The sequence below is a fragment of the Protopterus annectens genome, chromosome 6.part0 (assembly GCF_019279795.1).
Source record: "Protopterus annectens isolate FY-2018-M chromosome 6.part0, PAN1.0, whole genome shotgun sequence".
NCBI classification, from domain to species: domain Eukaryota; kingdom Metazoa; phylum Chordata; order Ceratodontiformes; family Protopteridae; genus Protopterus; species Protopterus annectens.
Window position 1 is genome coordinate 1553528271 of NC_056737.1, and position 15709 is coordinate 1553543979.

At 39.1% G+C, this 15709-nt stretch overlaps 1 protein-coding gene across 1 annotated transcript in view; it reads left to right on the plus strand.

The window, feature by feature from the left end:
* The window catches only part of DTX3L (deltex E3 ubiquitin ligase 3L), a 727283-nt gene that overhangs the window by 476814 nt on the left and 234760 nt on the right, over positions 1–15709 (plus strand). The window contains exon 4 of the mRNA XM_044075006.1: positions 3952–4169. Within this exon, the coding sequence (XP_043930941.1) occupies positions 3952–4169 (218 nt within the window). The remainder of the gene's footprint in view (positions 1–3951; positions 4170–15709) is intronic.

Here is a 15709-nt window from a genome sequence, read left to right on the forward strand (position 1 = left end):
TACCAGAGAGGCTGGAAGGAACTGGTATTCCACAGCAGGAATTGTTAATGGAAAGGGGCATCATGCTTGTGCTCCAAACCTGGCCATGAGAAAGCAACCTAGACCTTTAGTAGTAATGATACAATCCTAATAGCAAAATGAGTTGATTCCGACAAAATGGTGGAAGAAGGACAATGCACTAAAAGAAGGAGACAGTAAAGTGCTTGTGGAGAATGATTACTCACTGTACACCAGGCAGAAGAGGAGTAAATTTATTCCACTAAAAAGGGAATGTCGAGAAGAACGTATGAGATTTAAACTGCTGTACCCAGCTGTCTTCAGAGTATTTTTCCTGGAGGGACAAAATTATTTTTTGATGCAGAACATGCTAAGGAGGAAATACAAAAGTTTGTCCAATAACAAGTGAGGTGTGAAACAGGAGATTCTGCTTATTGTTTTTCTGGTAATAAAGACAACAGAAAGATTGTGTCAGTGAAACCTTTTCCAGTGTTTCAATGGAATATGTTTGAGAGACAGAAAAAAGCTCAAACAATGAATAGAAAAAAACAAGAGTATGTTGGAAATGAAGCAGAGACTGGATTTGGGCAATGGAGATAAACAGGAATAAAACCAGCAACTTGGAAATTGGCAAATAATTGTGGGATTACAAAGCATGAAATATGACAGAACAAGAAAACCTGGAAGTATTTTATGTTTTTGACTTTGTTAAACTTATAGGGACACCTAAAGCATATGCCCTACTTAATGTCATTAATGTTTGGAAGAACACTTGGGAGAGGGAAAAAAGGAGGGAGAGAGTTAACTTTAAGTAAAACAAAAGTTTGTTCTTACTAGTAGTATTTTAATAATGCATGATATAATCTACATGTTATAAAGTAGTTTCTCAGTTGTTTTCAGGTGTAGTGGGGATAATGAAGTAAGCAGGTGTCCTTGTTTTTGTTCTTTTCTCTTTCTCAAAGCAGATAAAAAAAGAACATTGAATGCAATAAAGCTTTCCTCTAACAATTAAATATACATGCTTGTAGAAGCAACTATGTAACTGGTTCTCACATCTCCATGGAGACAGTCCAGTAAAGAGCAGTAAAAATGGAATACTTCTTTCTTTCAATGGCTAGGAGAGGATGTTTTCTGAAAGTATTCAAGTGTTTTCCCAATCTAGCACTTAGTAGAAGCACAGGCTGTACCATGAGTCTTACCATGGATAACCTTCCTTTTAGGTTAACCCAGATCTGTGAGTATTGCTGTCAGTTTGAGACAAAGTTTCTTATTAAGAGGGTATAACTTCAATATTTGAAGATGCACATAGTTTTGTGTGATAGTATTAAGTTCATAGGTTTTAGGAGTGCATTGGGGTGTGATTTTTGAGAGCTTTCAATAAAACAAAAAGTTTTGTAAGATGTGACATAGGCTGAAATGGATATGACAAAATACAATTGTATAAAAGATCAATATGCCAAACAGTGTATGCATGTAACACAAAAGCTGGAACTAGATACTTAACAAAAAAGCTGTTACACTTATGTGAGAATATTTTTAATATAATGTTGCTTTCTGTATAGGTTAATGGTCTCACAGATTTATACAAAAAAATGTAGAGTACAAATACCTGTACTAAAGTAAATACATTTGGAAAGGATTGAACATGTGAAATTGATAAAGAAAGGTTTTCAGGATGGTTATAAAGTGGAATACCTAGGACACAGGAAAAGAGGAGTACTTATATCAATTGCAAGAGGAGCTCCCATAGTGATAGAAGGGGATACGAAAAAATAGCAATGGTAGATTTGTAGTACTAAGGGGCTATTGGCAAAGGAGGAGGATTATACTGACTTGTACTTATATTCCACCTAAAACTGCTATAAGGGGGAATAAGAAAATTCTGGAATAAATAATCAGCTTTCAGCAGGGAATATTACTTACAGGTCAGGACTAGAATTTGATTTGCAGCAACGAAGATGTGTCTGGGGGGCCCAGAAGGGAAAATATAACAGAGGAGGGTAGGTTTTAGAAGAAATTTATGAAAATATTTATGGAAGATGTGAATTCAGTAGTAGGAGTTCAGCGTGAATTTACTTATTATTCCCCAAGATACAAAACTGTGGCTAGGCTAGACAGAACTTACATTTCACATGAACATGTGTATTTAATTGAAGGTTTTGATAGACATCCGATAACTATTTCAGATCATGCGCCAATAATAACTAAAACAAAAATGCAGGCTAATGAAATAAAAATGAGACACTGGTGCTTTCTAACCCATCTGTTGAAAATAGAGGAATTTAAGGAATGGGAAGTGGAAATCATTCGGGAGTTATTAGAGAAGATAGAAGTTTCTTCTGAAAATGTGGCTAGGAAGTGGGTAAAATTAAAGTGGAGTTAAAAAATGGGGTGGAAATAAAAGAAAGAGAGGTATGGTTAAGAAACAATAATTATTTAGAAGAACTGACAAATGTTAAAGTATTGCAGAATAGGGAGAATCTCACATTAGAAAAAGAGGAGCAGTTACAGAATGCTAAGTGGAAAATATGGCATTACCTCGATAATATGCAAGAGTTTAGAAAGATTGCTGTTAAGCAACTGTTTTTGTTAATAACTACAGAGCACAAAAATTTTAGCACAATAACTCAGGCAACAGAAAGTGGAAAGGGTTGTCACCAAGCTTAGGGTCCCTATAACAAGGAAGATAAGAGATAGTAGTACCTGTAGAGGTACTAGAAATATTTCAAAAATTTTTTTATGAAAGGATTGCCTTCCCTATCAAGGATTATCATCAGCATGTAGCAAAGAGAAAGAAATAGGGGGATCCTAAGTGAAAGACCAGTACTGCTAGAGTTTTTAGTCGAATGTAGAATAGAAATGCTGATAAAGAAAGGAATAATTAATAGAGCATATAAAATATTGCTTGATAACTATAAGAATCAATAAGAGGAGGTTAGAAAGGATTGGGAAGAGACTGAATAAGCAATTCACAAAGAAACAATGGGGAATATGTGGTATGTCTTGCAAATATGCAACAAAGTCTATAAGATTTAGGATCTTTACTTGGAATTGTTTACGTGGGTATTTTTATACCCCCGTTGTACTCCAAATAATTATTCCTCAGGAAGACAGCAAATGTTTGACGTGTGATGGGGAAGACTGGTAATTGGAAACATATTTTCTGGGAGTGTAATGAGTTGACAGACTTGTAAAGATTCCCTGCAGACTACCCTGTCAGAGATATTGGGTGAGCAGATTGGTATAACTAAGGAAATGCTTTTTGAGCAATGATACAGAATCAGAACTGCCTAGACACAGACCTTGCTTAATCTAATTATGGTGGCTGCCAAAAAAAAAAATTTACTAGAAAGTGGAAGTCAAAGTCTAAAGCAACTGTATTAGAAGTAGTGAATATAGTAACACAGATAAAACAACTGGAATTGGGACCTTTAGAAAAGGGTAGGAGCAAATTACATAGGAAAAATGGATATTGTGGGAACAATACATGCAGAGGAGGAATGAGTTTTACAAGAATGCAGGATTTGAGTGAGCTATGTAATGTTTGATTGACAGTGACTGGATAGATAAGTGTTGTATAATGCTGACAACTAAAACTATGCCAATATGGTTTGTAATATAAAATGTTTGCAACTAAAATTATGTCAGTATGGTTTGTTTCTTCTTTAAAAAATAAAAAGATGGGTGACGTAGTAGCTGATAAAGAGCAGGACCAAGGACTGGTCTGTATAGGTGGAATAAACTGTTCTGAATTGTTTGTTGGGCTTAAAAATGCATGTTATGGCATGTACGTTATGTGACCATATGAAAGGGTAATAAAAACTTAAAGATTACACTTTCACATTTGCTGTGAGAATTGTTGTGTGATATTGCTTGCTTTTAATCATATTATTAAATAGCTAAGTTTATGTAATGTTAGAACTGTTTTTTTTTTTTAATTCCTGTGCATTATAGGAGAATCATCCAAATCCTGGAAAACTGTATTCTGGAACTGTTCGAAAAGCATATTTACCTGATAGTAAGGAAGGAAATGAGATTTTAAAATTGCTTGTAAAGGCTTTTAAACAGAAGCTGATTTTTACAATTGGACAATCTCGCACTACCGGTGTGACTGATACTGTTACCTGGAATGACATTCATCACAAAACAAGCATGACTGGGGGTCCAGAAAGGTAAGTTAATATTATTTGAACAACACTGTTTAGAATTGTTTGTTTTAAAATGATATTGTTTAATAGATTTGAACATCGTGTCAGCTCGCCACCCTGATAAAACATATATGCAGGGGAGACTGTAGAAGAGGACACATGCCTCCACCTGTGAAACTATGTGGCCCCATAAGTTCCAAGCTCCTGGAATACTAAAAATTAAAAATAAAATGCATCTTCCCCCCACCTTTCTCTCTGTTTTTTTTTTCAATGAAATATGCACCTGTTCAGCTGTACAAGCACAGTTACTTCTGAGATAAGTCAGTTGACTGGCAAGTACAGTCCTTCCCACTCAGTGGACTTTTTTTTTTCTGGCTGATCAAAAGTAAACACTCAAAAATCATAGAAATAAGAGGACAGGAGATTGAGCAGCTACTTGAGAAAAGTTCCTGTAAAAAAACTTTTTTTGGGGGGGGGGGTAAGAGCACTCCAAAGAAATACCAACATAGGAGATCAGATTTTGTAGGAGAAGAGAATGTGTGTGTGTGTGTGTGTGTGTGTGTGTGTGTGTGTGTGTGTGTGTGTGCATGAGCATGCACATGTGCTAATTTCCATATTATGTCCTGCTTCCACCGTTCTACTAGAGCAGACAGCCCACAAACAGCAGCACACCTAAGAACATCCCAGACTACATTCCCACCTGGCACTTTTTTCCAGATTGTCCAGCAATGGAGCTCCTCATCCATATTTTCCATAATGTTCCAAACCTGGCCATGAGAAAGCAACCTAGAGCTTTAATAGTAAAGATGCAATCCTACCAGCAGAAGGAGCTGATTCTGACAAAACTGTGGCAGAAGGACAAAGTACTAAAAGTGTGACACAGCAGAGTGTTTGTGGAGAATGACTACTCATTGTACACCACTCAGAAGCAGAGTAAATTTATCCCATTATTCAGTGCTGAGAAGCAGGCACGAGGTTCAAACTGCTGTACCCAGCGATCTTCAGAATATTTTTCCCTGGAGGAACAAAATAATGTGTTGATGAAGGAAGGAAAGAAGAAATACAAAAGTTTGTGTAATAAAAAGTGAGCTGTGAAACAGGAAGAGATTCTGCTTCTTGTTCTTCTGGTAACAAAGACCACAAAGAGACTGTGCCAGTGAAACCTTTTCCAATGTTTCAATGGAAAATGCTTGATAGAAAAAAGCACAAGAGTTAACTAGACGAACTGGGAGTATGTTGGAAATGAAGCAGAGACTGCATTTGGGAGATGGAGATCAACAGGAATAAAACCATCAGCTGAGAAATTGACAAATAAATGTAGGACTACAAAGCATTAGTTATATTTGTGAAATACAACAGAACAAGAGAACCTAGAAATATTGGACTTTTTTGACTTTGTTAAACTTGTAGGGAACTCTAAAGCATATGCCCTACTTCATGCCATTAATGTTTGGAAGAACGTTTAGGAGAGGGGAAGAGGAAGGAAAGCGTTCACTATAAGTACAATAACATTTTGTTATTAACAGTATTTTTTTAATGCATGACCTAATCTGCATGCTGTAAAGTGAAGCTGTCTGTTATTTTCAAGTGTAATGGAGACACTAAAGTAAACCTTCTTTTTTCCTTCTCCTTTCTTTTTCCTTGTTCGGTTTTAAGAAATGTAGGCAATGCAATGTAAAAAAAGAACATTCTGGTCAAAAGAGCATGATACAAGAATAATTGATGTGTTTGTTCTCACTCTTGCATAGGGGATTGACTGAATTAAGGTACTTGGCTTGATCTAGTAACAAGTTTTAAGAAAAAGCAAATAAAAAAGAACAATGAATATGATAAAAAAAAAGTTTTCCTGTAGCAAATAAATGAGTGGTTGTAGAAGCAACTCTGTATTTGGTTGTCGTGTCTCCATTGAGATGATCTGATAAAGAGCAATAGAAACAGAATACTTCTTTCTTTCAATAGCTAGGTAGGAGATGATGTTTTCTGAAAGCATTCAATTGTTTTTCCAATCTAAGAGAGTAATAAAGATGAGACAAAACCCGACAGCACTTAGTAGAAGCACAGGCTTTACCATGCGTCTTAGCATGGATAACTTTCCTTTTAGGTTAGTCCAAGTCTATGAGTGTGGTTGTCAGTCTGAGACATTTGTTCCTTTTAGGAGGGTAACACTTATTTGAAGGAGTACATAATTTGTGTGTTAGTATTAAGTTAATAGGCTTTAGGGATGTATTAGAGATGTTTTTTTGTTTGAGAGCTTTCAGTAAAATAAAGTTTTATAAGATGTGACATAGGCTCAAATGGATATGACAAGAAACAACTGTATAAAAGATCAACCTGCCAATGATTAGTGTATGCATGTAGCACAAAAGCTGGAACTAGACACTTAACAAAAAAGCTGTTACACATAAAAGGTGGGAATAATAACTTTTTAGTATAATGACACTTTCTTTATTATCTTTAAATGTAAATGGTCTCACAGATACATACAAAAAAAGAAAGAGTAGTGAACTATATTAAAAAATGTAGAGTACAAATAGCTATGCTACAGGAGACACATTTGGAAAGAACTGAATATGTGAATTTGATAAAGGTTTTCAGGATGATTATTCAGCAGAATACCTGGGTCAAAGGAAAAGATGAGTCCTTATGTTAATTGCAAGAAGAGCTCCAATAGTGATAGAAGAGGATAAAAAGGATAATGGTAGATTTGTAGGACTAAGCGACTACTGGCAAGAGAGGAGGATTACACTGGCATGTATTTATATTCCACCTAAAACTGCTATAATTTTGCTTAAGAAAATTCTGGAAGAAATAGATGTTCTTCATCTCACATTGCTGCAGTCCTTACACTTGGGTAGTCCGCTGTCCTCGGTCGGCCCGAATATCAAAGTATAAGGCTGACGTCGGTCAAGGCGCATTAGACTGACATCAGGACGTCAGGGTACAAATGCGCATGACCGACGTCATATCCTCAGTCTTTTTTGCCGCATGGTCCGATGCAGAAGCAGCGTTGCAAGTGCCGGTTGGCATTCTGAAATTTTTCGAATTCGGAGTTTCAGACCGAGTCAAAGTTGGCTAAGTACCCCGTTGGGGAATATTTTAGTTTTTTCTTGCCTCAGTGGTTTACCGGATGTCAGAAAAAGTGAATAACTGTATTTCTTGTGGGAAACAGATACCGCATAGAGATTATCATACTTTGTGTATTCCTTGTTTAGGGCCTGAGCACGACGTTGTTGGGTGTCGCTTTTGTGCTAGATTCAATAAGCGCACTATTAAGAGAAGGTTAGATTGTGCCAGGTTAGTCTTCGGGAAGCGGTGCAATTATAATATGCCGTCGGATGCTCCGACGCCCGCTTCTTCGAAGAAGCGCAAGGACAAAGCAGCTAAGCCTAGGCTAGAAGAACCATCCGTACCGGACGCCGGTTCTTTAGAGGTGTCGGTGGAGCCGGGGGTTCCGCCGGAGGTTTCTCTGGAGTCCCAGGGGGAGACTTTGTTATTGCAAGATGTGGCCTCTCAGGAGGCAGGTCAGGCTGTAGGGGCTTCTCAGGTTACTGTACTCCCTTCCCTTCCTAGGGTGGTTAGGCCCTCTCCTTCTGTTTCCAAGGCTTCTCCCAGAGGCAGGCCAGGTTTAGCTTCAGTTGGTGTCACCCCTGGTTCTTCAGGTTCTGTGCCCAAGAAGCATATGCTTAAAATGGCAGAAGATTTGATTACTTTGATTAGAGGTTCTTTGCCCCCTCCTGATAAGAGACCTAGGGTGGAACCTGAGTTGGGGAGTTTTGAGCAGGCTTCGGATGTTTCAGAGTCTTCGGCGGAAGACTTGCAGGAGTATTCTCCTTATTCTGATTCTGATGTGGATGATTCTACTCCTTCTGCTTCTCCTCCTGAGGATTTTTCTTTTTCAGAGACTCTTCATTCCATGAGGGAGCATTTTAAGTGGGAAGGTCAGGACTTCTCTGATTCCAGGAAAAGGCTTAGGGAATTTTTGTTTTACCCCAGCATAGGCCTTTGGCTATACCTCCTGTTCTGGATGTTGTGGAAGATGTGTTTGCAGAGGCTTCTCTTAATCCTGATTCTTTGCCTCCTGCTCCTGTTAAGCCGGATAGGTATTACAGGGTGCCTGAAGCTCATAAGTATCTTTTAAGAGTCCTAGGGCGGACCCAGAAACTGTTAGTCAGGGGCCTAAGGGTGTTAAGGCTTCTGTTGTTAAAAATCCGGTTCCTCCAGATAAAGAGGCCAGGGCTTTGGATAGATGGGGAAAGAAAGTCTACACTTCTTCCACCCTAGCTATGAGGGCTTTGAATTGCCAGTTTCACATGTTGAAATACCAAAACTATCTGCTTTCTCAATTGAAGTCTAAGGTAGATGCTCTGGCGGAAGGTATTGAGTGTAAAGAGTTACAAGATTTAGTACATGTTTCTGAACAGGTGGGTAAGCATTCTTTGCAATGTGGTTTTGATGCTGTACAGGCCTCGTCTAGGGTGGCTGCCACTGGGTCAGTTCTTCGCAGGCACGCCTGGCTGAGGGATCAGAATTTGTCTGACCATGTTAAGACAAGGATTTTAGATGCTCCTTTACAATCTGATGTGTTGTTTGGTTCACCTGTTGAGGCAGTCTTAAAGAAAATGGAAGACAAGGCTAAGTCTATGCAGACTGTTAAAGATTTTTTGCAGGTTCAGCCTCCAAGTTTAGTAGAAATTGGCCTACCAAGGGGTGGACGTATCCTTCTTATGATTCCCAGTCTAGGGGTAGATCTAGACGTGGTAGGGGCAGAGCTCAGGGCTCTTTCAGGCCTAGAACAGGAGTTCACCTGCACAGTCTTCGGTGAGGGCAGGGGTCAGTCCTTTCATAAACAGACCCAATGACCTACCTTTTCAGCTGCCAGAGCCTTCTCGCCTGGCAGCACCTTTGGGAGGAAGGTTGGCACTTTTCAAGGAAAATTGGAGTTTAATTACCCAAGACAGATGGGTATTGGATATCATACACCAAGGTTACAGGTTTTATTTCCATACCTTGCCTCCTTTCAAAGGCATGCCAGACGTTCCTCCTCAGCAAAGAATAGAGGCTCACAAACAAATTTCTCTGTTACTTCAAATAGGGGCCATACAGCCGGTCCCTATGCCAGAAGTGGGCCTAGGATTTTATTCTCGCCTGTTTCTAGTACCAAAAAAGGGGAACACATGGAGACCAATTTTGGATTTATCTATCCTCAACACTTATCTGGACATTCCCAAGTTCAAAATGTTGACGTTACAACAGCTTTTACCTCTGCTGGGCAAAGATCATTGGATGGTAACTTTGGATCTCAAGGAGGCTTACCTTCATGTTCCTATCAGACTGAGTTGCAGAAAGTATCTGCGTTTTCGGGCTGGGACTTCTCATTATCAGTTCTCTGCATTGCCCTTTGGCTTATCTACTGCGCCCAGAGTGTTCACGAAAGTTCTGGCTCCAGTGATAGCTTTCTTCAGGCTAAAAGGAATACAGATCTATCCTTATTTGGACAATTGCCTGATTCTGGCTCAAGGAAGGGACGAGCTTCTTCATCATTTGGAATATGTGATAGCAGTGCTAAGATGCCTGGGGTATTCTGTGAACGAAATAAAGTCCAGTCTAGTACCCTCTCAGGACATGTGCTTTCTGGGTGTAAGACTGAATACAGCATCCCAGATGGCCTTTTTGACCCCGGACAAACAAAAGAATCTTTCCCTTTACTTTCATCAGTTGTCTCATCAGTCCAGGCTGACTGCAAGGACAGTCCTTCAAGCCTTGGGGTTCATGGCATCTTGTATTCTGGTGCTTCCCAATGCCAAAATGCATATGAGGAAGCTACAATGGTATCTCAAGAACGTATGGACACAGCACTGCCAGGATCTGGACACTGTCATTCAAATAATACCTTGCATTCAAAAGGAATTTTTGTGGTGGGCTCAGGAATGTCACCTAAACAAGGGACTCTCTGTGACCCGGCCAGAGGCGAGTCAGATTCTAACGACAGATGCCTCAGACAAAGCTTGGGGAGCTCATCTAAATGGAAAGTGGATACAAGACAAGTGGCCTGCCAGACTACTACATCTACATATCAACTTGAAGGAGATGTTAGCAGTCCAGTTTGCATTAATAGCTTTCAAGGATTTACTTCTTCCAGGGCAGGTGTTGATTCTAACAGACAACACAACTGTCATGTGGTACATCAACAAGCAAGGGGAACACATTCTTATCCTCTATGCAGGCAAGCAATGATTTTGTGGGAGACTGCTCTCAGTTTACAGCTACATCTTCAGGCAAGGTTTCTGCCGGGAGCACAGAACTCCTTAGCAGATGTGTTGAGCAGATTAATTATGGATCCCCACGAGTGGAAATTGGATCCTCATGTATTTCAGAAATTGACAGTGTCATGGGGAACTCCAGACATAGATCTGTTCGCTTCTCCACTAAACCACCAGCTGCCAAAGTTTTGCACGAAAAGGTTTCATCCCACAGCTTGGAAAGTGGATGCTCTTTCTTTCAATTGGAGCAATCTTCATGTGTATGCCTTTCCACCTCTGCCTCTCCTCCCAAAGGTACTTCTAAAGGTCAGACAGGACAAGCCAAAGATGATTTTAATAGCTCCAGATTGGCCTCGACAGCACTGGTACCCATTACTGAGAAGTCTGGTACGGAGCCTCCATGGCCTTTGCCTTGATTCCACACCTGTTGTCTCAGGAGGACAGTCATTTACTCAATATCAAGCTTCACTCTCTTCACCTAACAGCCTGGCATATTCTGTTTTGAACCATAGAAGGTCTCAACTTCCACAGCAAGTTTTGAATGTTATTTTGGAAGCTAGAAGGCCTAGTACAAGGAAAGTGTACGCAGATAAATGGAAGAGATTTTTATTTTGGAGTGCAGCAAAGGGTTTTGATGTTTCTGAGCCTAATTTAAGTATGGCTCTTCAATATCTTACTGAGTTACTGGACAAAGGTTTGTCCTTCTCTTCTATTAAAGTTCATGCTGCAGCAATTTCGGCTCACTATGATTGTGACCCACCATTGTTTTCTCATCCTTTGTTCAAGCAATTTCTTAGAGGGGCAAAGAATATAAGACCCCCACGTAGAGCTCCTACTCCTGCTTGGGATCTCAATTTTGTGTTGGAGAAACTCACTCTACAACCTTTTGAGCCTGCAGCTACTACCGAGTTGAAATATTTATCATGGAAGACTGCTTTTTGTTGGCCATTACCTCTGCAAGAAGGGTTTCTGAATTGCAGGCCCTTATGGCGGTTGAGCCTTTCTTAATTTTCCATAAGGATAGGGTATCTTTGAGTACTAATCCTTCCTTTATGCCTAAAGTGGTTTCTAGTGTGGCTTTAAACCAAACTATTCATTTGCCTACTTTTTATGCAAATCCCCAAAATAAAGGGAAAAGATTTTGCACACTTTAGATGTACACAGGCAGCTGCGATATTATTTGAGCAGAACTAAAGGGTTCAGGCAGTCTCAGCAGTTATTTGTTTCTTTTGCTTTGAGTTCTCAGGGCAAGCCTGTGTCAAAACAAACTATTTCTAAGTGGATTGGGTTTTGCATTGCTTTCTGTTATTCCCATCATGGCAAGGAGATTCCAGCTGGGATTAGGCCTCATTCCACTAGGGCTACTGCCACTTCGACAGCTTTTTTAAGGGGAGTGGCAACTAAAGATATTTTGGAGGCAGCTACTTGGAGTTCAGTGCATACTTTCTCTAAGCATTATCACCTTCCACTTTACTCTAAATCTAGGGCTGGTTTTGCCACTGCTATGTGAGGACTGCAGCAATGTGAGATGAAGAACATAGTACAGTTTTGTACCTACCATAAATGTAGATGTTCGAAGATCCACATTGCTGCAGTCCAATTTACCCTCCCTCCTTCCCCTCTGTAGTTAGAGGCGGTTGTGTGGGTTGGGTTGTATATATTGTGTATATTGTATATATGGTACATATTATTAGTGCAAGGGTGGTTGGTTGGTTGTTTGCTGTCTTTTGGTTTTGACCTTTCTTTTAGGGTCTTCTGACATCTGGGGCAAGAAAAGACTGAGGATATGACGTCGGTCATGCGCATTTGTACCCTGACGTCCTGATGTCAGTCTAATGCGCCTTGACCGACGTCAGCCTTATACTTTGATATTCGGGCCGACCGAGGACAGCGGACTACCCAAGTGTAAGGACTGCAGCAATGTGGATCTTCGAACATCTACATTTATGGTAGGTACAAAACTGTACTTTTTCAGTAGGGAATATTACTTATAGGTGGGGATTGGAATTTCATTTTCAGCAGTGAAGATGTATCTGGGTGACAAAGAAGGGAAAATATAACAAAGGAGGATAGATTTTTGAAGAAATGTATGAAAATATATGGCGTGGAAGATGTGAATTCGGTAGTAGGAGTTCAGAGTGAATTTACATATTACCCAAGATACAAAAAACTAATCTAGGCTAGACAGAACTTCTGTTTCACAGGAACATGTATATTTAATTGAAACTTTTGATACACATCCAATAACTATTTCAGATCACCCACCAATAATAACTAAAATAAAAATGCAAGGTAATGAAATAAAAATGAGACACTGGCACTTTCCCACCTATGTGTTGAAAATGAGAGGAAGTTAAGGAATGGGTAGTGCAAATTCTTGGGAGTTATTAGAAAAGATAGAATTTCCTTCTGAAAATATAGCTAGAGAGTGGAATAAAATAAAAGTGAAGTTTAAAAATAGGGTGGAGGTAAAAGAAAGAGAGGTGGGGTTAAGTAACAAAGGTTATTTAGAGGGAGTGCAAAGGTTAAAGTATTGTAGAATGGGGGAATCTAACAGAACAAGAAGAGAAGCAATTACAGAATGCTAAACAGAAAGTAAGGGATTACCTCTATAATATATATGAGTTTAGAAAGAGTGCTGTTAAGCAGCTGTTTTTTAACAGTGACTCCAGAGCACTAAAACTTTTAGCGCAATGACTCAGGCAACAGAAGGTAGAAAGGGTTGTCGCCAAGCTTGGGAAGCCTATAACAAGGAAGATAACAAGACATTCTGTAGAAATACTAGAAATAATTCGGAAATTTTATGAAAGTCTGTATAAAGCAGAGAAATATGGAAATCAAGAAAAGGTACAAATGGAAATGTTATGGAACAATTAAATATGCCAAGGTTAGAGGTAGAGGAGGCTCAATTACTAATAGTTAGGATAGAAGGAGATGAGATAAAAATGGTGATGTATAGCCAAGCCATAGGTAAGTCTCCAGGAATAGATGGTATTCTTGTGGAAGTCTGGAACCTAGGAAGGAAAAAATTGATAAAGATCTGGAAGGTTTTGTTTAACAGTATTTAAGAGGAAGAGAAGCACCAACATCCTGGAAGAATACGGTGGTGGCTTTGATACCTAAAGAGGGTAAAGACCCGTCAGATCCAGCTTCATACAGGCTTATATCAATCCTAAACCATGATTACAAAGTGTTTGTGTTTATAATGGCTAAAAGAATAGCAAAGATAATACCAAAGTTGATAGACATGCATCAGTGTGGTTTTGTGGAGGGGAGGCAAACCAAAGATAATACCAAAGTTGATAGACATGCATCAATGTGGTTTTGTGGAGGGGAGGCAAACGTGTCAACATTAACAGAACATTGATGGGTCTTGATGCAGAGAATGCATTTGACAGAGTAAGCTGGGGGTTTATGAGCAGGGCAATGGAAGCATTTGCATCTGATAAGATTATAAGGTTGATTAGGAGGATGTTTATAGGTTTGGAGGTGAAAATTAAATGGGTGGGTTCCTCTCTGATAATTTCTGTTTCAGCAGAGGAACCAGGCAGGAGTGTCCTCTTTCTTCTTTGTTGTTTGCATTCTATTTAGAACCATAGGGAAAGAAAATAAGGGACTCGGAAATTCAAGGATATAATTGGTATGGTAGTCAAGAAAAGCTGTCTTTATTTGCAGATGATATTATTTTATACCTGATAAAACCAGAAAAAGGACATTTCATTGTTGTAGAACATTTTGAGACAGTTTCAGATCTTTTTAGATACAAAATTAATGAAGCTAAAATAAGTAAAAGATCCAAGGGTGAAACAGAGATGCTCACAAGTCACAAGTCGACCACCTTTATTGCAGATTAACACTATTTAATGTCACACATTTTCGTCCACATAAGTAAACTTCATCAAATAACTACAGCAGAGTACACAGTCATTATATATAACACAGTTAATAAAAAGAGAACCAATCAAATTCTTAACGCAATTAATTAATTAGTTCTAAAAATGCATGTCATTTTATAAACATTCAGATATATAAAAGTATCATATCTCTTATGAATAAATCTGTAATTTTAAAATCAAAAAAGTCCAATAATTTATATAAAATCTTATATATGTATGTATGTTGTTTGTCTTTTCAGCTTTTCCCAGTTAGGGGTCGCCACAGCGGAACTCCGGTCCGCTAATAATTGGCAGTAGATTTTTATGGTGCCGAGTTGCTAGCTCGACGCCCAACCTTCAGCGAAGGCAAGCCCATTCATGCATGTCTTTCGGAGGACACTCGACCATGGGGAGGACATGCAGACGCCACACAGAAGGCACTCCAGCCGAGAATCAAACAGGAGAACCTCTTGTTGTGAGGCAACAATGCTACCGCTGTACCACCGCATGCATGTATGTATGTCTGTATGTATGTATGTAAAACCTGTTAAAAACTAAACTAGTACAATACCACCATCTACTGGCCAAGTCCAAAAATTAAAAAATACACAGAACATTATTATACAATGTCATCTCCAAAAAGATGAGAAACGTGCACGCTGATTGGCCAATCCAACCAGCGTGCACATTGTAACTCCAAAGCAACCTAAGTTACAAGTCCGGCCGCTAAGAAATCATGAAGCCCTGCCTTTCTTTTAGGAGATGGCACTGTATAATAGCAAAGTTTTAATAGCCAAAGTGAAAAATAATCTGCCTCACCCAATCTAGAAACTGATGTGTTTACTTCTGTGAAGAAAGGCACTCTTCTTCCTTCACAAAGTTTCCTGTACTTCTCTGATGAAGTCTACTTATGTGGACAAAAACGTGTGACATTAAGTAGCGTTAATCTGCAATAAAATTGGTCAACTTGTGAGTTGTGAGCATCTCTATTTCACCCTTGGATCTTTTATTGTTTTTTTGTTGGGTGAGGTTTTTTCTCTCGGAAGCTAAAACAAGGGCAGAAGCTGTAAATTATGTATCCACACACAAATTGGTTCAGCAATATCCATGTTTATGGGGACATGATAAAATGAAGTACTTAGGAGTACAGATTAAAAAGGATTCTGGTGTGGCAGCCAAGGATATGTGGGAAGAGATTAAACAAAAGATAATGTAAAAACTTAGAAACTGGAAGCTCCGTTTTATGGATATGTATAGCAGGATGCAAACAGTTAAAATATTTTTTTGTCCCTTTAGTTTTATACACAGATCAGGTGTATTTTTATCAACCAGATGAGAAGTTGTGGATAGCAATTAATAAGGAGCTGAATGTTTTTATCTGGGAGGGGAAGACAGCAGGAGTCAAGTGGGATAACTTGATCCTTCCAGT